General features: G+C 40.1%; 1 protein-coding gene across 1 annotated transcript in view; it reads left to right on the top strand.

The window, feature by feature from the left end:
* The window catches only part of PRR14L (proline rich 14 like), a 41,375-nt gene extending 19,291 nt beyond the window's left edge, over window positions 1–22,084 (top strand). The window contains exons 3-8 of the mRNA XM_090292135.1: window positions 4,355–9,488; window positions 12,304–12,375; window positions 13,013–13,184; window positions 13,994–14,100; window positions 18,879–18,950; window positions 20,088–22,084. Coding sequence (XP_090148261.1) covers window positions 4,355–9,488; window positions 12,304–12,375; window positions 13,013–13,184; window positions 13,994–14,100; window positions 18,879–18,950; window positions 20,088–20,364 — 5,834 coding nt within the window. The 3' untranslated portion in view covers window positions 20,365–22,084. The remainder of the gene's footprint in view (window positions 1–4,354; window positions 9,489–12,303; window positions 12,376–13,012; window positions 13,185–13,993; window positions 14,101–18,878; window positions 18,951–20,087) is intronic.
* The last annotated feature ends 1,418 nt before the right edge of the window (window positions 22,085–23,502 follow it).

The following is a 23,502-nucleotide window of genomic DNA, read 5'->3' as shown; positions in this document are numbered from 1 at the left end:
TAACTCTCTAAGGAAACCTTGTACCCATTAACAGTCATTCTCCATTCCTCCTTACACCAGGCTTCTTCCAGCCATTTCTCTATTTTTGTCTCTATGGGTTTGCCTATTTTGGACATTTTATAGAAATGAAATCATACAATAGATGGTCTTTTGTGACTGACTTCTTTCACTTGGCATACAGATTTTAAGGTTCGTCCGTGTAGCATGTGTAAGTGCTTCATGCCTTTTAATGACTGAATAATACTCAATCTTACAGTTGGTGGGCATTTGGGTTGTTTTATTTTTCACTTTTTGGCTCTTATGACTAATACTGTTGCCAGCATTTGTGTACAGGTTTTGCATTGACATAAGTTCTCAGTTTCCTTGAGTTGAGAGTGAAATTGCTGGGTTAAAAGGTAAGTCTATATTTAGCAGGTTTCTCCATTGTAAATTTACTCTTCTCACCCCCTTTCCATACTGTACTCCTTGGAAGTGGGGGTCACTATGTACAACATACACTTAAGGAATGGAGAATTATTCTTCCTCTGCCTATTTTTAAATTGTTTTTTTTTTTTTTTGTCATTTTATTGTTGTGTTGTAGAGATTCTTAAAGTATCCTAAATATAGATCCCTTACCAAATAGATAATTTGCATATATTTCCTCCCAGTCAGTGAATTGTTTTTTCACTTAAACAAAAAAATTTTATTTATTTTTAGAGAGAGGGGAAGAGAGGTAGAAAGAGAGGGAGAGAAACATCAATGTATGGGTGCCATTCACTTGTCTCAAATCCAGGACCTGGCCCACAACCCAGGCTTGTGCTCTGACTGGGAATCAAACTAGGGACCTTTCGGTTTGCAAGCCAGCACTCAGTCCACTGAGCCACACCAACTGGGGCTGTCCCTTTGGTCTTTATGTCTATCCTGTGCCAGTGCCACACTGTCTTTTTTTTTTTTTTTTCTTTTTTAATCCTCACCCAAGGGATATGTTTATTGATTTTAGAGAAGAAGGGAGGGTGGGGAGGGAGAGAGAGAGAGAGAGAGAGAGAGAGAGAGGGGAACATTGATCAGTTGCTTCCCATATGCACCCCGACTTAGGATTGAACCTGCAACCTTTTGGTGCATGGGACAACACTCCATCCAACTGAGCCACCTGACCAGGGCCATGCTGTCTTTATTACTATGGCTTTCTAGTAAGTTTTGAAATCAAGAATTATGAGTCTGCCACCTTTAGTCTTTTTGAAGGTGGTTTTGGCTGTTACATGTCACTTGCATTTTCATATGAGTTTTAGAATTGTTTTGTCAATTTCTGCAAACATAAGCACTTTTAAAATGCTTATTATAAAACTACAAGTCCAGGAATTTTAGCTGAGGTAGCAAAACTCCTGTGCTTCTAATATGGGCCCATAACTCACAGAATACATGTTTCACTCTCCAGTACACTTAGTACTTTAAAATAAATACTACAAGCCCTGACTGGTGTGGCTCTGTGGATTGAGTGCCAGCCTGCAAACTAAAGGGTCACTGGTTCGATTCCCAGTCAGGGCATGTGCCTGGGTTGGGGGCGCACAAGAGACAACCACACACTGATGTTTCTCTCCCTCTCTTTCTCCCTCCCCTCCCCCTCTCTAAAAATAAAATAAAATCTTTAAAAAATTTTTTTAAATAAAATTAAATACTATACACACACAGAGAGAACACTTTATTTATCTATTCATCTACCTATGCATACTTAGTTTGTTTTCCATATCTTGCCTGCTGTTAGTAATGCTGTAGTGAACATGGGGGTACAGATACTTCTTCAAATATATACCCAGAAGTAAAATTGCTGGATTGAGTATACCTAATAGTTTTAACAACTTCCCTAATCTTCTAATTCTTCAGTTAGACAAATCTGTTCTTTTCCTACCATGTGCTAAGGTCAGTGTCAGGTACTGAGTCCATGGCAATCATTAGGATCTAGTTCTTTCTTTCAAGTAGCTCCAGTCTTACGGACATGAAACATTGAACAAATAGTTGAGAAACAGTATTATAGAGGTTTTTGATAGAGATGTTGTGCAAAGGAGTGTGGATCCAAGGATCCACTTGGCTATCATTAACCAAACATGGACTCTGTCTGACACTTCTAATAGCTTTACATATATTACCTCATCTAATCAGTACAATTCCTGAGAAGTAGGTACCATCTTTCTCCACAGCCTTTTGAAAACGTTCTAATAAACATGAAATTTCCCCCAAACTTGCCTTTAAAGTTCAAGAGTGGGCAGAGTATCACTTTGCTTTCAAGCTGTACACAGTGCATCTTCCCCACCCAGCCTTCTGTCAGACCACCTGGGAAATGGCTGCTCCCCACGTCCTCCCCGAGAGTCTTGACTAAGTGGAGAACAGGTGTCCTTTCAGCAGGTAGGGGCTCTGAGGGAAAGTTTTTCCTATGTGTTTTGCACAGTAAACGGTCTGGGGATGGATGAAGAGTTCTAGCATTTTTCTGAGCAGATACAATGAGGAATACAAGTAGGACAGTGCAGGAGCAGTGGAAAGACCCAGAATGTACATGAGTGATTTGATGAATGATATAGCATTCATTGAAGAGATAAAATAAAACTCTCTGAGGTATTTACACTTGCTTAGAAACTCACACACAGGGTCTGCTGTAGTAAAGAAAGTAGGCTAGTTTCAAAAAGCTATATATGGTGTGGGGCCATAGGATTTCAGGTCTGCCTTTTGTCAGTGATTGGTATCTGTATAAATTTACCAGATCCAGTATGCATTTATCTAATATGTGCTGACTCCAAATATTTTTAAACACTGCATCCTAGTCTAGTCATTAAGACTATTTTAACTATTCTCAGGTCCAGTAAAATAAGAATGAAAGAGAGCAGAGCAAAGGAAAGCCACCTTTCCTTAAATGACAGGCACTGTACCAGGTGGTGTTCTATGTGTATTACTTTATTTAATCCTCAAAATAGCACTGAGGTAAGTGTGCTCCCCCTCTTTTTCAAAGGAGGAAACAGACTCAGAGAGGTAAGTAATATCACAGTGCCCAGCCAGTCTGCTGCTCAGAGTTGTTCTTTCCCTCAAAATTGCTGTTCTCCCTACCAGTTGAGAAATGGGTGAGGAAGCCCTAGGAAGATACTATTAATAGCATTTGTTGATTTGACCTAACTGCATTTATTTATTAATTCCACAGATATTTACTGAGTGCTTATTATGTACCAGGTATTATGCTGGACTCCAGTGAAGAGGAGAGAACAAGACAAACATGATCCTTACCCTCATGGAGTTCATATTCTAATGACTAGAGCCTTGGGTTTATTTGCATAGCACTTTTATCTGTTTAGTGCAGATGTCCTGTTATATACACACATGCATTCATACATATACACATATTCACATGACTATAATTTGGGGATCATTTTCTAAAAAGGAAGATGGATGAAGATTTTTCTTCTGTAGATTACAAGTCTGGGGAATTTTTATTTTATTTATTTATTTATTTATTTATTTTTAGAGAGAGGGTAAGGGAGGTAGATAGAAAAGCATCTATCTACAAGAGAAACATCTTATCAGTTGCCTCTTACACACCCCCAACCTGGACCAGGCATGTGCCCTGACAGGGAATCGAACCAGCAACCTTTCAGTTCACGGGCCAACACTCAATCCACTGAGCCACACCAGCTTTTTAACACTGCATCTTGTACCTTCTATTTTAGAGAAACTCTGTGTAGTAAAACTCCTTTAAGAATTGCATTTAGATTCTGTTTAGAAAGGTTTTCTTTTTTCTCTTTTAATGTTTAATAATGGAAATTTTTAAATTTATTCAAAAGTGGGGAACATTTTAAACCCCCATGTACCTATCACTCAGCTTCATAGGGAATCAATTATTCCAGGTAATTGGGGTCAAGACAAATACCCAGTTTACATATTAATCTCTTTTATAAATAAAGTTTTATGTATAACCATTCTTTTTTTAAAAAGTCACTTATTTATTAGTATTTAATTATTCAAGTAATAAGGTATTCTAATAATATAAGCTGTTATATTGTGAGTCAGCTTTTTAATGTTTTAGAATGGAAGCTTCTTACAACTCTGAATTAGGCATATGTCTCCATTTGTAGTCCTTTGTCTAAGTAAGTATATTTAAGTAACACTTAGAGAAAGGCATTTGTTCACAGTTGCCTATTTCTTCCAGGTACACTTTTGGCTCTTTGTCATGTTCTGCAGACAACAAAACCAATGTTATAGTGCAGTAACTTTGTAATTCTCTTTTCGATTTGGACATTTTCGTTGTTGCCATTTGTAGCATGATTAACTTCATGAAGGTAGAGCAAATGATTTTTTTATGACTACATACTGATATGGATTTATTTCTCTTGTGCAGAACGAAATGTACAAATTACAACTGAAACTCTGCTAAAATCTACTGAAGAAGTACAAGGTATGAAGGTCAACGAGACAAAGACGGATAATAATGAAGGACACAAGAATGGCAATGTGAGTAAAGCTCTCTCGGCTGGGTGCAGCGATTACCCAGAAATAGACAAAATCACGACCAGTGGTGAGATTTCAGAAACCAGCACATTAGTTTCCCTAGAGGCTTTAAACTTTGTGGACGCTGGATTAACAGAAGCAACTCCTAAAGGAAAAGAATGTGAAGAATTAAAAACCTGTTCTTCTTGGTTGTCATTATCACCAGGGAAGAGTGCCATTTCCAAAGTGGACAATGGGAAGGAAGAGTTGTGTAAGTTAAGCCTTGTCTGTGAAGCAGATGACAATCACCAACAGATTCCTGGCCACTGTAATGAAAAACATGGTTCTGCACAGGGCAGCCCCGGACCCGTGAGAAACGAAGTTGTTGTAGAGCCCTTAGGAAAAACTTCTGAAGTTTCATATTTCAAATCAAGTTTGTCTGGTACAGAATCCAGAACAACATCCTTAGAAAAATGTGGTTTTAAAGGCAATGGCTTGCTAAAGAGATCTTCTGAAAAGACAGACAATTCCTGTTTTGATGGGGACGATCAAAGCAAGAATTTGGCTTCTAGAGAAGAACATGAAGAACAGTTTTTTAACTCCAGGAATGAAAAGGGGGAACTCTTCCTTGTTAATGCCAGGCAACCAGAAGAGGACGCCACTGGTCATTGTTCAGGGGAAAAAAAGACTGTTGCCTCCCCAACAGAAAATATCCACAATAACTATTGCATTCAAGGCAGTATCCATACAGACAACTCTAGTTCTTTAATACCCAGTTCTTTTACCGAAGCCACAGAAATAATGTTTAAGAAAAAAGATTTGAAAATCACTGTAGACATTCAGGGTAGCTTAACAAACCATGAGGACCATAGAGAAACCTTTACTAGTTTTTCTTCCTTGATGCAGCTCAAAGAGCGAGAACAGACAACCACTGTCGAGCCCAATGTGTTAAGTGAAAAGATTTACAGTAAAGACCCTAATTCCTTAGTCAGCGCGCGGAGAAATCTGGAAGGCAACACCCAGTTAAATGAAGCATCATATAAAGAAGTTATTAAAAAACAATCCCTTGTGAGTTTAATGCCAGAGGACCAGATAAGTCCTGTGAATGAGGAATCAAAACCCAAGAAAGATAATGCTCAGTTGTCATCATCCCTAGAATTTGATTACAGACCTGAATCAGAAGAGGCTATACAGACTCTACAGGACAATATTCCACATTTAGATGAACAGAGTATTGCCTGTGAGATAAATGAACTTCCTTGTACTGATGAACTGGTTCTTAACAAAATAGAAACTGAATGTGTTTTAAATCAAGTGTTCCTTAATTCTCAAGACCATGTGAAGTTGCCAGTTGACAAAGAGATGCCTTTAGCAGTAAGCGAGGTGTCCCAACAGAGCCATCACCCTCCGTTAGATGATGGAGCCAATATCATTGCTGATACCCAAACCATTCCCATGAAGACAAAAATGAAAGATATCTCCCCACCAGGTGACAAAACCTGTGGTGCTTCTTCAAACAATCCCACCTTAAATATCCAACCAGGAAGCCTAGAAAGAGAAAACAAAATGGCTGATTCAGAAACAGAAGACCTACATTCCAGACTTCTCCCAAGAAAGAAGGAAGCAGCAGTCTTGCCTGCAGAGGTCTCTGTCATGGAATGTCAAAGCGTTCAATCTCAAGACTTCTCTAGCTGCCACTGTATAGGAAAAAATGCACCAGAGGAGAGCATGTGTTCTATGTGTGCTGCTTTTGAGTCCAACAGAATCATCCCAAAAGTTGAAAACTCTTTGATAACCAAGTGTGAAAATGCATCTCAGCACAGCAGTCACCACTCCCCAGGAAGAGAAGACTCTTTGAAAAGTAGCACCCATAAAGTGAGTTATACATTGCAGGAAAGTGAACTTAATGGAAGAGAAACTAAAGGTGACCTTCCAGGAGATAAGATCGGAAATGAAAGGACAGCAGGTACGTTAAATAGTGAAGCTTCAGACGAAACCATTCACAACACTAATCACATCCTCCCCAGTGAGGAAGGGCTAGAATTAAAGGAACAGGATATACCCAAAGAGGCTGTGTTTTGTAAATATAACAGCTGTGATTGTGCCACACAAGAACTAAACCAATCTGTAAACATTCCAAATTCTGAAAAACCGTTGGACCAGTCTCCTATTGCTAAGTTCCCCAATTTTAAAAACATGCACCAAGCAGTTAAAAGTCTTAATCAGAAGACAGATGAAGTCCTTGACTGCCAGAGTAATCCAGACATACCAGATGAATGCAGAAGTGAAGATAAACCAACTAAGGGGACACTAGGTAGTGACCAGAGAGACACCATCACAGAGCCTAACGCAGAGGTAAGCCACAACCAAAAGGATCTGCCATTCAGTTCAGGCAATAACGAATTGTCTGGTGGTAGTCTGAAAAAGGGCTGTTTGAAAGAAGCCTTTGAAATGACTTCTAGTTGTGAGGAGTCCACAGATGGTATGGTAGACATCATCTACACTGACTGTAGTAATAAGGCTACAGAAGGCATGCTGGACATAAGGGCATCTAGCACACTTGATGGTGGTGCACAGCAAGGTAGGCTGGCATTAACTGAAACTTCAAGGAGTACCCTGTCTCAGAGAGGAGACCCGAATGCTGCATTTATAGGAAAGATTGACCAGGATTCAGATATCCCAGATGCTACTTCCTCTGCAGTGGAATCTCTTAAAATAAAAAAGTCATGTGAAGAGAAAGCCTGCAGATCATTAAAAGACTGTGCAGTGGAAGTGTGTCCAGACTCTTCTGCCAGTGAGACAGAATCTATTGCAGATCATGAACCAAATATAAGAATATTGGATAGAGTTAATGTGTCTTTAAATCATATGCATCGTGAGCAGCAAGTTAAAGAAGCATCTCTGAGAGAAACACTAGGAATGATTGAAAGATCAAGACTAGAAATACATTCTGAGTTTGACAAGGAATATACCTTTGGAATTTCCTCAAAAGAGAGGTTATCTTCTAGACAACAAGATGAGAACTCTGTTTCCCCAGAGAGCCTGAAATCCACTGAGATAATGCCTTTGTCTTCTCAAGAAGATTCAGAAGCTAACATTAATAGTGAAGGCATGGACCTGAAAAGGATTCTTAAACCAAAAGATGGTGAAATGCTTTGTGAGGATGTAGAGGACTGCACAGCCCTGCCTGAGATGAAGGAAGGAGCACCAAGGGATATGAGTAATTCTAGTGAAGGAAACGGCATTGGCCTCAGTGTGAAAAGTTTGCCTTTGATGATAGAAACAGAAACTAAAGTGAAAGGAAAAGAAACCAAAGAAGATGAGAAGGGACCCCCAGATCATGTAACTGCTGGGGAGGACTGTGAGGGGGTGATGGCCAGAAAAGATGGTTACGGTGATATGAATGAGACTTCTCAGGCACACTTTAAACTCCTGAGGCTGCTTGGTGATGCCGAAAAACAACAAAGCCAAAGGGATTTGGACTACGTGTTGCAGAAGGAAGAGGAATATACACATCAAAAAGAAGCACATACGACATTGGAACAATGTACATCATTTAATATGTTGTCAAATGAGGTGCAAAATGAGAATCGACCTAAGGATTGCAAATATGAGTACACCATGATTAAAGAAATCACCCCAGCAAAGATGGCCAATGTTAACATTACTGGGCAGTTGCAGAAGTTGAAAGATCCAAAGGAAGAAAACTTTTGTCATCCATTAAAAAAGGGCATTGAGTTGTGCATAGGTCCTTGCCTTCGTGGTGCCCCCCAGAAAGCACAAAACCCCAATTCTGCTAGATGTGATGAAATATACGGTGCCTTTGGGAACACTTCATACCAGAAAGGAATGCTTCCCTTAAAGAAGCAGCCTCATCGGACATGTAAGAAAGTTTCCTGTCAGGAGCAAGTCAACATGGGGACAAAAATAAGTAAAATCAGAAATTCTGCCTTTTTAAAGAGTTCTTCTGAAACCATCCCCACAAAAGCACACAGATTTCTCAGCTCACGTGCTGTGTCTGCACCCACACGACTGGAACCCGAAACAGTACCTACCAGGAGCTTAGTTAGCCACATACCAAAGCAGAAGGCTACTCCGTGCCATCTCTTAAGGAGCCTGAATATCAGGAAGCCTACCAAAGAATCAGCCTTACTCAATAAGCTAGCTATCCTGGCCTCCAAACTGGCCCCAGCCACAAAGACCCAGAAACTGAGGTATCGGCGTTGTTCCTCTGAACTTCTTCCTGTGGCTAAAAGCTACAAGCGGCTCAGATATAAAAGGCTCCTAGATGGATTTTCATACAATACAATGCAGCTCAGTCCGTATTTGACAGCCAGTGGATGGGATAAGAGGCCTAACAGTAAACCCTTGACACTCTATCCGCTTGAAGCCATCAAAATGAGCTTCATAGATTTGAGCAACAAGATGCCGTTGCTACTCTTTGGTTCTGAAGTCTTCCCAGTATCCTTTCATGTGAACTCAGGCTCCAGGTGCGTGCCTGAGTCCTCAAGGACTTTTTCTGAGCATTGTGCTCCAGCGAGGCTTGCCTTAGGAGAGGCTGCCCCGTGCCCTTCTCAACCTCCCAAGTGGACCTTTTCTTTCTTCTTGTCCCACAGTTGCCCTGGAATGGCCACTGGCCTCCATGGTCAGGCACCTGTCCAGGCTCCTCCGCAGCCTCCAGTTCCTCTCCAAGACTACGGAGGCACTGCCATAGTCCAGGCAAAAGCAGGCTGCTCTGTCCTTGGCCTTCACACACTCCTAGCACTTTGTTCCCCTGGATGTTACCGAATCTGGACAAAAAAACGGAGCTTCTCCAGTCACATGCCTACCATGCAGAGGCTCTTCATGACCCAGTTTACACAAGGCTTGAAAGGGTTAAGGTCTCCAGCCTCCATAGCAGACAAGATCTTCTGTTCTCTGCCCTATTCCGTGGGACGAGTGCTCTCAGTTTGGAGCCAGCATGGGCCTTCTGCCTGCCCCTTGGAAATCTCTGCTCTTCATGCCACTCAGAGCAAGCGACGGCCAACTCTGGGCACCACAAGCAGGTAAACTTTCCCGTTCTTTGCAAATGTCCCATGTTTGCTTGCTGCCTCTGGGGAGAGAAGAGGGGTACTACTAGAAATGCAGGGCTATTTGGAGTCTTTCTGTCTGCATTTTCTCTTTATACCTTGCCAAGTCTCTGCTGAGAAAATGCAGCAGTAATTGTTAAGTATAGATTCCTCTAATGTCCTGCAGAATCTGGATTTTCTGCAGAATCCTTTATTTTATACCATTCTTTGTTCTGTCCATTCATTTTGCAAACCATCAAATCTTTTGAGTCTCTTTTCTCCTCTTGTCCCTACCATGCAAAGAACAAACACCATTACAAGTTAAAGGCTCTAAGTAGTGACAAATAATGGCTTGTAACTATAGCTTGTTCACAAACTAGTATACAGCCAGCAGCTAATTCAGAGTTTGGTGTGTAAAGGATACAGAAGAAATACTTTTTAAATTAATTATGTAGGCATCACCAAATCCAGTTTATGAACCTTGGCATTTCTTTCTGGAGCAAAGAGGCTTCAAAGTCTGGCATTTACATATTATGGTTGTAGAATATATAGAATTTTAAGTGAACTTGGAAAAGTGTTTTTACAGTTTGACCACTAAGAAAATAATTTCATGAGTACTATTTTCCCTTCTAATTGAAAATGAGAGAAGAAGGAGAATTCTGAGTTAGTTATATCCCCAAAGATCTGCTTTAGGCATAATAGATAAATCCTCCTATTTGTAATCCTTTGGATAAATTGAAATTTTAAACACTTTTGATTTTGCCCTTATCATTGCTACAGTATTTAAAAGCCTTAAAATTCCAAATAGTCTGGGAGCTTTGTGTATGTGGACAGTCTCTTAAGCAGAATCATTCTGTCATTAAAAAGCTGCTGGTGCATATTGCGAAGCTCCCTCGAGCATCTTAGCAGAAAACTAAAATAAAGGTGTTTCGGAAAACCCCCCCAGAACCTAAATGTCACTGATTGAAATTGAAAGATGAATTACTATTATAAATACTAGAAAAATGTTTGCTTCTTATAATGCAACCATAAAAATAGATTAGAATGAATCAGATTGTTTTAAATGATGGTATCCCTCTATAATCTCATAATTTTTCTCTACTCTGTGTCTGTGAAACACAGCTTTTCATCATGGTTCTTTCTTTAAACCGTTCTTTCCTCAGGTTAGTGTAGAAGGAGGGTAGTGACTCATTTCAGCCTGGGAAGGTGTGTGACCCTTTAGTGCTTTTTCCTCTTCCGGAACTCTTTCCCACCTGAAATGTCATCTGTTTCTGGTGTGGACTCTCTCTCCCTCACTTTCTATATCTGGCATTTTATTTTACTTTTTAATTTAATTTTACTTTAGTTTTTAAAATTAACTTTATTTTATTGTATTTATTTATTTTTAAATTCAAGTGGAAGGTGGAGGGGTGCTATTGGTAGGGGCTTTTTATTCTCATTGTCTCTAAAAGTGCCTTAACATTCATATGCTTTGGCTTTGAGTCTAGAAGTTTTCTGTTTTTCTAAAAACACTTAGAAATGTTCAGTGTGATTACTTGAATTGCCCCAAAAAGCAAGACTTAAATTAACAAAGTTTAAATTAATTTGTTTCCGTATCATTTTCTTATTTGGACCTTGTTCTCCACCACTCTATAATATAGGTTGAACAGGCATCATTTTTATAGATGACAAGCCTGAGGCACATAGTGTTTTTCTAACCAGATCACTTACCTGGTTAGTTTTTCAACTGACCTAACGTAGAACTAAGGCTTCCCAATTTCTGATTTGGTCAGCTTTTTCTTTTCCTTCCTTTTCTTTTTTAAACAATTTTATTTATTTGTTTGTTTATTTTTTAGAGAGAGGGGAAAGGAGAAAGAGAGGGAGAGAAACATCACTGTGTGGTTGCCTCTCATGTGCCCCCAACTGGGGACCTGATGTGCAACCTAGTCCTGTGCCCTGACTGGGAATCGAACCAGCGACATTTGGTTCACAGGCCGACACTCTTTTTCTTTTTCTTTTTTCCCAGTATTCCATCCTGCCTTACTCCACTTTTATCTGTACTACTCCTCAGAGAATACTGAGTTGCATTCCAAAAATCTGAACAGTCAGTGTTTTTCCTAGCCATTGAACAAATTTCTCTTCTAGGAGGAAGTGAGTTGTTTGGTCATCATACTGTACTATGTTCTAAATTCAGTAGAAACTTACCCAGGCTTTACTTTAGGAAGCACAAAAAGCTCTCCAACGTTGTGTATTTATGTATCTTTAAGTGATTATTAATACTATTGTTTCATCTGTAAAAGTAAAAGATTCATTGTTAAGGGACAAACCATCTTGTTAACAGTTTTCCTCTACAGAGCCTTGTTTTATGTGGAACTTGGCTTTAAAGAAAATAAGGTTTTCTTCATAATTTTGTGTAAGGTTATAGAAATTGGCAGGTTTTATTTTAATAGTTAATACAGAGCTGAATATAGTGTAAGATTTTTATCTGTAAATTTTAAAAAATCTTTAATATACCTTTTCAACAACTTGAGTTAAAGCTGTAAGAATCAAGATCATTCTTGTTCCCCTCCTTTCTCTCACTGTTCTCTGTTTATTTCTACCTTCTTTCCATTTATGTTAGAAAATAATCTTCCTGTCAACCTGCCTCCCTTCCAGTGATGGGAAGAATGTAATTCTCCTAACTGGGAGGGTTTCTTCTTTCTGAGTGAATGACATTTCTTATCTTCCTAGGGCTTTATTTGAGTGTCATGTGCCAAACCCAGAATGACATCAAAACCTTTCCTGTTGTTCCACTGCCCTAATCTATTGCTCCTGTACTTTTGCTTCACTTCAGCCACACCATGTTGCCATATGTGCCTCTTCCAGGCATGGAACCTGCTTACAACACCAGAGGCAGTCAGATGAGGTAAGCCTCCAATGGCACCCTGGCACATGAGGGCTTGCCGTGTGTGTGTGTGTGTGTGTGTGTGAGGGGGCGGGGAGGGAGGGAAAGAGAGAGGGAGAGAAAATGCTAGCGGATGGTGTGGGTTGGGCACAGTGTGAATCTGAGCTCTTGTTCTCCTTCTAAACCAGATTGAATCTTAGATTCCAACGTGTTTTATCAAAAGTAGCAACTTAATCAATACCAGATACAGAGAGAAAAGTCAAAATCACTTAGCCAGCTCATTGTACCCTAAGTTCCCTCTCCAGCTATTTCTTGGTCATTTAGCCAGCTTCAGTGCCTGGATGCGATTGATCTCATCTGTGCACATTTCATTTGTTTAGTTCATTAATTGTCCTCTCCCTTCTAAAATGTCTGTTCCTGTTCACATTTTTCCTTATTCATTATGTTTTCATGATTTCATTGCTCCATACCAATGAAATGCATTGGTGACATTCTTGTAAATTTTTACACATGCAGACACAGGCCGTGTCCGGAAGTGACTAGAGAACAGGTTGAAATGTCAGTGCTGGAAAAAGGCTTCAACCCTAAGTTGAATGTGCTGAGGTAGAAAGTGAATCCACTTATAGTTCCTTTTCTGTTTTTCTCTCTGTGCTGCTAGGCTGGACCCTCTGTTCCCTGCCTTGGTACCAAAGTCTTGCTTGGTAACGGACTCTGCTGTCGGCAAGCTCCTGCTTTCAGCCTCTGAGTTCCAGGTTCCTGGGTTAGATGAACTGGACGGTGTAACAGCACCGTGCCCCCATCCACAAAGTAGCCCTCCAGAACAGAAAGAGGTAAGTGTGAAGTGCTGGTGGGGTGAGATGGCAGTGGCACAGGAGATGTCCATCAGTCACTACAGATCACATGATAGGTACAGGTGGGCCCCTTAGTATCTTTACTTATCACCTTTAGCTTCAGCTGAGTACTGGAGATTGCCACTGAAGGATACCCTAGATCTCTCTTTTTCTCTTTTTCTTTTTTTTTTTTTTTTTTTTTTTTTTTTAAATCCTCACCTGAGGACATGCTTATTGATTTTAGAGAGAGGGGAAGGGAAGGAGGGAAACATCAATGTGAGAGAGAACATCGATTGGCTGCCTCTTACATACAGGACTGAACCGGCAACCTAGGCATGTGCCCTGTTTGGGAATCAAACGTGCAACCTTTCAATCTATGGGATGTTGCTCCAAACAACTGAGCCACCTGCCAGGGCCCTGGATCTTTTCATCTACATTGTTTTCTGGATCCTTTTTTCTTGATGACAGAATTTAACAATGATTAGAGAATTAGACCACAGAACTGCTTCATGCATTCAAAGAGGATGAGTGAACGGTTGTATATTTCAGTTTTGCAACACTTGCTGTCTCCAACGGATATTGATGACTCAACACCTGAACTGAATGTACAATTCTCTTTTAATAATATAAAGGAAGATAGTTGCTGAAAACACTGGTGCCAGAAGTTAGGTGGGAAAGCTTTGTCATAAACTACTTATTAGGGTGATCTGTAAACCAAGGAAGTGATATCTTGAGGGTCAAGAAAAGGGACTTGTTATATTTAAATGTCTTGCAACTTGACCATCTTTCTTTTTAACCCTTAAAAATAGGCTGAGCCAGAGAAGAGGCCAAAGAAAGTCTCACAGATTCGTATCCGGAAAACCATTCCTAAGCCAGATCCTAATCTTACTCCCATGGGCCTCCCTCGACCCAAAAGGTGAGCTCTTTCTCTAATACACATAGCTTCACTTTTTTTGAAAATTGTTTGGCATACTGTAATGACCTTTTAATGATTGTATACTCTGAGCTATTGTACTTCTAGGATTTATCCAAAAGTATTCATTGGCAATGTGGCCAGAGATTCATGTGCAGAGATATTTTAATGCATTCCTAATCATTTGTAATTAAGCTCGCCATACCTGGCATTATGCTGTTCCTTTGGATGCATAATCCCGGTTTGTCAGTCAGTGGTGCTGGGAGGTAAGCACCGTAGTCATCCCGAGGTTCAGGTGAGGGTGCTGAGGCTCAGTGCTTAAGAAACTTGTTGGGCCCTAGTGTCAGCCACGACACAGACGGTTTCTGTCCCACACAGATCTTAGCTGACCCCACAGCCCAAGCTCACAACATTTTGTGCACAAAACTAGGAAGGAACCTAAATGTTATGAACTTTAAATTCTTTTATGTAAAGAAAATGCCAGATCCATGTAATGTTTTATATTATAGCCTTAAAGATTTGGTTTCTAAAGGCGAACTTTTTTATGATAAAGACAATTGTTAATCCTATAAAGTGAAGTGGGAAGAAAAAAGATTACCAAATTATGTATTTGTCATGATTCCAAATTATATATTTAGCCTATTCCAGCTTGGGAATTATTTATGTTACACAGACACACTATGAAAATTTAAACATTTTTAAAAAGAACTCTAGAGTTATATTTTCATGGCAGCCTAACAGTGGCCCCTAAGTCACCCAAAGTAAGTTATTTAATAAACTTCCTGAGCTTCCAGAACTTTCTGTAAAATGTAAGTAAGAATCCCCAAAGTTTAAAATCACTGTATAGCCCAATTGAGAAAAAAAACATAGCTATTAGATTGCTTCACACAACACATATACTATAAATAGTTAACTAATACTATGATAATGATTGATATTCCACTTTTCCCAAATGGTTTTTGTCTTAATGTAGTGTATTTTTATCTAACAGTTCTATTATTGATCATTCTATCATATGCCTTTAAAAATATTTATATTTTTAAATATTTCAGATATCCTAGATTGAATAATAATTATTACTAGAATGAAATAGGATTCAGAATCTGATAAGATCTATCTTGTAGATGAAAGTTCTGAAAAACCTTGTTTATATAAATAAGTAGTTGGGAATGGAGAGAGTTTTAATATAGTAATGATATTCAATCCTTTTAACTTCTTTCAAATAATATACCAAAAAAATCACAGAGAGATCTATCATCAAATTATATTCAATGTTTTATCATTTAATTTTTTTGAAAGCCGAGGATCAAAAAAGCACTGACTTAGATAGGTTCTGTTACCTAGTCAGGATATCAGTGTGTGGGAAATACACCAAAAAAGATCTGACCAGTAAGTACAAAATACCTGATCGTTTATGTTACTCTTTCACTTAGAGGTACTTTATTTAAATCTAGTATAATGAAAGGGGTTGAAAAACTAAGATTTTAATAAACCTTTTCCTAAAATATCTTTTGACAAAATACTTTTATTCAGATAGTTTTTTGTAAAAAAAAAAAAAAACTTGGGAGTTGCAGAGTTAGTGCATTAAATTTATGGAAAATTCTTGACGTACACTGTAATGGCAATGGCAATTTTCATTATTCAAACTCATAACCCAAGGCATTCTTTCTTCTTAACTCTTCTGTTTTCCAACTTAAATAAATGTGTTAAGGGACTTCGGACAAGATGGAGATGTAGGTAGACACACTTCGCTTCCCTGTACAACCATAAGAAGGATTACAACTAACCTCAAAACAAAAAGAACCAGAACTGCCAGAAAACTGAACTGCACAGAAGTCTGACAACCAAGGAATTAAAGAAGAAATGTTCATTCAGACGGGTAGGAGGAGTGGAGCCAGGGAGTTGGGATGGAGAGGACACAGTGTGGCAGAGGTGAGGCGGCGCCGCCAGTGGAACTAGTGGCCTCACATTCGCGTGTGGCAGATAAAAGCCAGGAGGGACACCTGCGGGGCCATCCCAGCCCCAGGCTAGACTACGCAGTCATCGGTTCCAGCGCCGGGAAAATAAAGCCTCATAGCTTCTGGCTATGAAAACCAGTGGGTTGGTGCAGCGAAAGAAACTGCCCCTCTCTCAGGAGAGTCTGTATATAGTGGGCCCCCACGGTCCTAGAATGTATGTAAACCTACCTACTCTGGGAACTATCACCAGGGCAACAGAGGGGAGCCAGTGGCATAGAGGAAGTGGGTGAAATGACTAGAAAAGGGGCGAGAGCCAAGCAAGCAGCATTGTTTGCTCTGACCCCTCCCCAACATACGGTGCCACAGAGTGGTGAAACAGGTGTCCCCACACTGATGAATACCCCTTACAACATAACAGGTGCGGCAGCTCTACCTAAGACACAGAAACAAATGCAGGGAAGATGCCAAATTGAGGAGATGGGTAAGTGTGACCCTGGTGAAGGAGCAGATCAAAAATCTAGAAAATGAACTAAACAAAAAGGAGATAGCCAACCTATCAGATGCAGAGTTCAAACACGTGATAAGGTTGCTCAGAGAAATGACTGAGTACAGCAAGCGCATAAAGGAAGAAGTGAAGGTTACACTAAGTGAGATAAAGGAAAATCCACAGGGAACCAACAGTGAAGGGAAGGAAGCTTGGGTTCAAATCAACAATTTGGAACATAAGGAAGAAATAAACAGTCAACCAGTACAGAATGAAGAAACAAGAATTCAAAAAAATGAGGAGCGAATAAGACAACTCTGGGACATCTCCAAAAGTGCCAGCATCTGAATCATAGGGATGCCAGAAGGAGAAGAGGAAGAGCAAGGAATTGAAAACTTATTTGGAAAAAGAAAAAGAAAACTTCCTTAATTTGGTGAAGGAAATAGACATACAAGTCCAGGAAGCACAGAGAATCCCAGACAAATTGGACCCAAAGAGAACCACACGGAGACACATCATAATTAAATGACAAAGGTTAAAGATAAAGAGAGAATCTTAAAAGCAGCAAGAGAAAAGCAGAGAGTTACCTACAAAGGGGTGCCTATAAGACTGTCAGCTGATTTCTCAAAAGAATCTTTTCAGGCAGGAGGAGGAGACTGGCAAGAAGTATTCAAAGCAAGGACCTACAACCAAGATTACTTTATCCAGCAAAGCTATCATTTAGAATGCAAGGGCAGATGAAGTGCTTCCCAGACAAAGTAAAGCTAAAGGAGTTCATCCTCACCAAGCCCTTATATGAAATGTTAAAGGGACTTAATTAAGAAAAAGAAGATCAAAACTATGAAATTAAATGACAACAGACTCACAACTATCAACAACAGAACCTAAAAAAATAAAAACTAAGCAAATGACCAGAATAGGAATAGAATCATAGGTATGGGGATCATTTGGAGGGTTCTCAACTGGGAGGGGGATGGGGGGAAAAATGGGGAAATGGTGCAGGGATTAAAGAGCATAATTGGTTAGTACAAAATAGACAGGGGGAAGTTAAGAATAATATAGGAAAAGGTGAAGCCAAAGAACTCACATGCATGACCCATGGACATGAACTAAGGGAGTAGAACTGCTAGAGGGAAGGGGAGTACTGGGAAGAGGAGAGCAAATCTACGCTATTGTCATATTTTGCTTTTTTACATGTATTAAAAACCATATAACATTTTTTTTAAAGAATCAATAATTTTAAAAAAGAATCATAATTGACAGGGACAAAATAGACAGGATGACATTAAGAATAGTATAGGAAATAGAGAAGCCAAAGAGCTTATATGCACGACCCATGGACATGAACTACCGGAGGTGGGTTGCTGGAGGGAAGAGGGGTATCGGACGAAGGGATGCCAAGGGGGGAAAAAATTAGGACTACTGTAACAACATAATAAAATATACTTTAAAAAAGTAAATGTGTTAATTTTCACCTTAAAGAAAATTATACAAACTGTTGAGACATAAATTATAAAACACACATTGTAAGGTAGATTTGTAAAAGATAAGTCAAAATTAAAATCAGGTATAAGAAATATAGTTAACTTATTTATTTTAATACATTATTAAAACAACAATGCTTTCTCATTACTGAATTTGTAATAATATAATGGGCTAAAATTAAAAATTATGAAGAGTATGGTAGAAAGCATGATATTGCTTCAGAAAATGTATGCATACCTAAATCAAACTCTGTTATTAGACTTTAGAAATAATGGGTCAGTGACCCAACAGTTAAGGATTTGTTGGTGCAAACTGAAGGATTGCTGTTCGATTCCTGGTCAGGGCACATGCCTATGTTGTGGGCCAGGCCCCCAGTTGAGGGCGTGTGAGAGGCAATCAGTCCATGTTTCTCTCGCACATTGATGTTCCTCTCCCTCCTCCTCCCTCTCTTCCCCTCTCTAAAAAATAAATAAAATCTTTAAAAAAAAAATTATTGCCAAGTACTAACAGAATAGAAGAATGTATAATTTCCAAGCCAAAAATGGGGGTAAAAGAGAGACATAGATGGGGGGACAGTCAAATAAGTAGAAGAAAAAGAAGCTGTAAAATGAGGTGACATATATAAATTCAGCTATATCATTCCCAATAAGTATAATATAAATGAACTAAACTTCATAAAGTTAAAGAATGGCAGCCCAGAAAAGAAAATCCAGTACATGTTGTTCACATGAGACACACCTAAAATGTATTATAGAAAAGCTGAAAGTACTCATATATGCATGGAAAGGACAGAGTTAGAAAGCCTATCATCTTTTTTAAGAGAAAATGACAAATTTATTTTGTTCTCTTCTCAGGTTAAAGAAAAAGGAGTTCAGCTTAGAAGAAATATATACCAACAAGAATTATAAGTCTCCTCCTGCAAACAGGTAGGTACACATGAGTAGGGAATAATAGATGGGGAGGGCTTCTGAAACGATTGATGTAAATCTCCAATTTTTTAACTATAAAAAGGGTATGTTCACATTCTTCCAATGTTGGGTCTTAGAAATTGCTAGAATTGATATTTTTACTCCCCAGCACTTGAATTGTGGTCAGTGGTGTAATTGGAAAGAAATGTGTATTGGTACAGAAAATGTAGTTTCCTTTTAGTTTGTACTGGAGTTTTTACTAAATATGCTGGCTGTCTTAATAGTCATTGATCTTCAGATATAGGATTCCAAACTCATATAACGAAAAGGTTTCACACTGCCTTTGGGTCTGAATCCAGTTCAGGTTATTAAACATGTAAATTCCTATGGTGTCTAGGATGTAGCAAGAGAGTTCTAGAATTTTATCTTACAAAACAAACATTTGTTCTAAGACAAGACTTTATTGGAGAATTGCTAAAAAATATGAAAGAATTAGAAAAAACTTAAAATATCCATTAGTAGGATTCTGATTAAATTGTGACTCATCCTTGCAATGGAATATACTGTATAGCCATTTAAGAAAATGAATCAGATACCTGTGTCCTAAATTGTAACAGTCTTAGTTATTGATAGGCCAGGGAGGCCCAGTGCATAGGGCAGTGTGTGTGGTTTGCTATGACTGGAGTAAGGCCAAAAAGAAAAAGGATATGGGCCCTGGTCCAGCAGACAACAGGCCAGATCCAGCCAATGTTCTGTTTCTTTCTCCCTTTTGGATTTTAATGGCCTTTGAAATAAAAATGATTTCTATGTTTTTAAAGGGTTGTATAAAAACAAACAAAAAAGAGTATATAACAGAGACCTATGTAGCTTGTTAATTTTAAAATGTTTACTTATCTAGACATTTACACAAATGGGCATGTCTGTACATTGAGTGACTTTGAAAGGATACTCAAAAGTATGGTGCTGGTGTTGCCTCTTAGGGGTTGGTCTTATTTTTTTCTTTACCTTTACATAATTTTTTAAACAAGAAATAGATACTGGCCAGAGGAAACAATTAAGGATTTGTTGGTACAAGTAACTCTCAGCCCCTGTTGACTAGAAGTGTTGCCTTGTGGGTCTGTTTATGGGTGATTCTGTTTTGTATTTTACCCTTAGGTGTTTAGAGACCATCTTTGAGGAACCTAAGGAACGAAATGGTATGCTAATTTCAATCAGCCAACAGAAAAGGAAAAGAGTTCTAGAATTTCAGGATTTTACAGTCCCACGAAAGAGGAGAGCTCGTGGTAAGGTCAAGGTGTCAGGCAGCTTCACCAGAGCCCAGAAGGCGGCACTGCAGAGTCGAGAGCTAGATGCCCTTTTGATACAAAAATTAATGGAACTAGAGACCTTCTTTGCCAAGGAAGAGGAACAGGAGCCATCGCCTGGCTGTTGAGAAGCAATTGGTTTGGGGGTCTTAATGTTAGGTTTTCTGGGCCTCCTTAAAAGAGGTTGCCTAATTTTGCCCTATGCCCAAACCACTCAAAATGCAGTCCATGGATTTTTACCTGTTTCAAGGTGCAACCTTTTTACAAACTGGTGAAGGAGGGTCCTCTACTTCTCCTGCTGAGTATAGAACCTCAGGAAAGCTCCCTTTCTCCTGGAAGTGGTCCTGAATGACATCTGGCCTCCTCCTCCCACACTCTGCCATCCAGAGGAGGAAGACACAGCATACCTTCAGTAACACTAGGATTCCAAGGACTCACTGCATTTGCACATCCATGTGAAAGTTCCACGTTGTTTACGGTGGTGCTAGACCAAGATTATTTAGAGACGTTGCCTAGGGAGGGGGACCTGGTGTCCTGTCCTGTCCTTCGTGGTCTCAGTGGCTCACTTTAGTAGTGAGTAAAGATGAGCCTGTGCTGTTTTCTAATCCTTTAAGTCTGTCTGCCCAGAACGTGTGTGTGTTTGTGTGTGTGTGTGTGTGTGTGTGTGTGGCTTTATCCCATCATTTTTTTTCTCCCTCTGTGACTGTGGGTCACTAGTGCCAGAGGAGCCCGTCCAGGCCCCATTCGAAGTAAGTTGCACTTTTTAATGTTGTGGTGTTATTTTCATTTGTTTTATTTCCTTTTATTTTTAATTGCTGCATGTTTGGAGCCTTTAAATGTGATTTTAAAACAATTTTTTTAATACATTGAGGAGAAAGACAATACATGTCTTCAGAATAGATGGTAGACATTTGACCCAGTTTATCAGTGCATGGTATGGGACAGTGGAGAGACAGTTTTCCATTCATGTATTTCAAGCAATCCTTCCCCCACCTCCACCTTCTAGTGTAATTGATTAGAGGGAGCACTTTTTTCATCTGGGTTCTCACTCTTGCCCACTAAGTAAGTAGATGTATTAATTTTAATGATGGAAGTAAGAGCAGGTTTCTCTCCCAATCATTTAAAAGTGTGAGGGTTGGGTGTGGTCTTTTAATGGGTTTTTCTGAAGTGGTGTTGGTACGTAACAAAGTTGGGTACAACAGCTTAGGTGGTGATAAAGGCCAGCCCCCTGCTCTGAGTGGAAAGAGGTGATGCAACATGGTTCAAACTCCGTGATGCATTTGTGGTGGGATCACGAGATTCCACAACCAGCCCTCTCTGAGGACACCTCATTGCATTCTGGGTTCCTGTGTCAAACCTACTGGAAATGTAGAATGCCAGAGTCCGCTGAGCTGCTTTTGTGCCTACAGGAGTCTACGGGCGGAGGGGTGCTGTGTGGGTTAGCAGGCCCAGAGGTTTCATTCCTTTTCCACTAATCCCTGTGTCCCCTCACCCTGCTTCCCCTGCCTCCTTCCCTTGTGTTTTATCCTTCTTTCTCTTTCTCTCTTTCTCTCTCTCTCTCTCTCTCTCTCTCTCTCTCTCTCTCTCTCTCTCTCTCTCTCTCTCTCTCTCTCTCTCTCTCTCTCAAAACAAAAGTTCAGAGAATTAACATTCCTTGGCTGGTGAATGGGATACTAGACCCAGCCTCGGGACAGTGCTCACCTCTTTCCATCCTTGTAGGAGCCACTGCTGGGAATCCACTGCCAGTGGGAACTGTCAAAGCTCCAGAGACATTTTCAAGTCAGTCTGTTAGAGGAGAGTGAGTGGTGCCTGCCGTCCTGGAGTGTGTCTCCTGGGTTTCTTTCGTTTCCCCATTTGTTAGTGGGTGGGGAGATGGGGGGGTGGGGGTCTCTATGTGCCTTTCCTTTGCAGGTTGACAGTCTACGCCACACTGGAGCAGAAAAATTGACATGAGCAGGAAAAAACAAAGTGCCACATCTGTCTTCTAGGCCCACTGCCTCAGACATAGCATTTAGTAAGTTAAATACACACCTAGTAAGCCACTGAGGCTTCTAAGGGCATGGCCAAATAGCGTTAGAAGAGAGCCAGGTTTCCACACTGGCTTTGAACGATGTGAACCAGATTCTGCGGTTCTCCATCCACTTTGCCTAGACTGTATAGATACGACCTGTGTTTCACCTCAGTACCTCTCCCTTCCTGGGACAGGGTCTGTAGACACTAAATGCTTCTCTCTGTCTTTTTGCTTTAGGGACTGGGATGATTAATACATTGTGCCCTTGTAGAAACGTTTTTAGGGAACTATTGCTGGACAAGCTTGCAAACTCCCAGTGAGTTAACAGAGCCCTGTTTGTCAGCTCCATTGCCAGTGTAGACGCGTCAGCGATGCAGAAGCCACTTCATCCCGCAGACCCAAGTTGAGGTGGGCACAACTGTGGTATCACCAACATTACAGAGATACGATTTCAAGTTTGCCCATTACAGGCCTGGCATTTTAAGGGCCAGGAGCAGTGATTTGGACACTGCCATCTGGGAAGGGAGAACTGGAGGAAATGGAGACCAGGGCTCCTTCCTTGTCCTGGGAATGTGGGAAGAGAAGCTGCTCTGAGCTCAACCCTGTGTATCTTTGAAATTCTTGGCATGCCCTCTGGCAAGGGCCCTTCCCCCTCTTCAAAGTTAAGAACGGGTCCCCATTGCAAACTTGAAATTGCTTACCTGAAGGTGATAGACTGGTTCTAGCCACACCTGTCTTAATATCTGATTTCGCCATTGGCCTGATCAGCTGCACCACTGTCTGTGGTCCTTGGAGCCTGATAGGAGGCGTTGGCTGTTGGCACACCACCTGCCCAGAGCTGCAGGGTCTGGTTCTGGGTTGGGAGTTGGTATAATTTCTGAGTTTGGGGACTTCCCACCAAAGTAGTGGGGAAATACAGTTAACTGTAACTTACTCAACTCTGGTTTGGTGTTATTGATATGGGAAAGAGAGGAGAAATCTCAGGTTCAATCGGGGTTCTGCCCATCAGTTTTTCAATGAAACTTTGAACTATGGGTTTTTTCATCTTTAATTTATAACTATATTTGCCTCCCCCACTTCTTTTCTTTTGGTCTCCTTTCCAGCTTCATTTCTTCATACCTCATCACCTTTTAAACCAGATTATGTCCACTTTTCCTTACTGATCTTACTCTGAGAGCTACAGTTGAGGGAGGTACAGTGGAAAGACATGTAGCGTTTGCCTTATTGGAGCCTGAAAAGCTCAGAAACTCATGCT

This window comes from Furipterus horrens, unplaced genomic scaffold, assembly GCF_987537825.1.
Source record: "Furipterus horrens unplaced genomic scaffold, mFurHor1.1.pri manual_scaffold_11, whole genome shotgun sequence".
Taxonomy (NCBI): Eukaryota; Metazoa; Chordata; class Mammalia; order Chiroptera; family Furipteridae; genus Furipterus; species Furipterus horrens.
The sequence above is the reverse complement of the archived record's forward strand: the minus strand, read 5'-3'. Positions and strand labels throughout refer to the sequence as shown.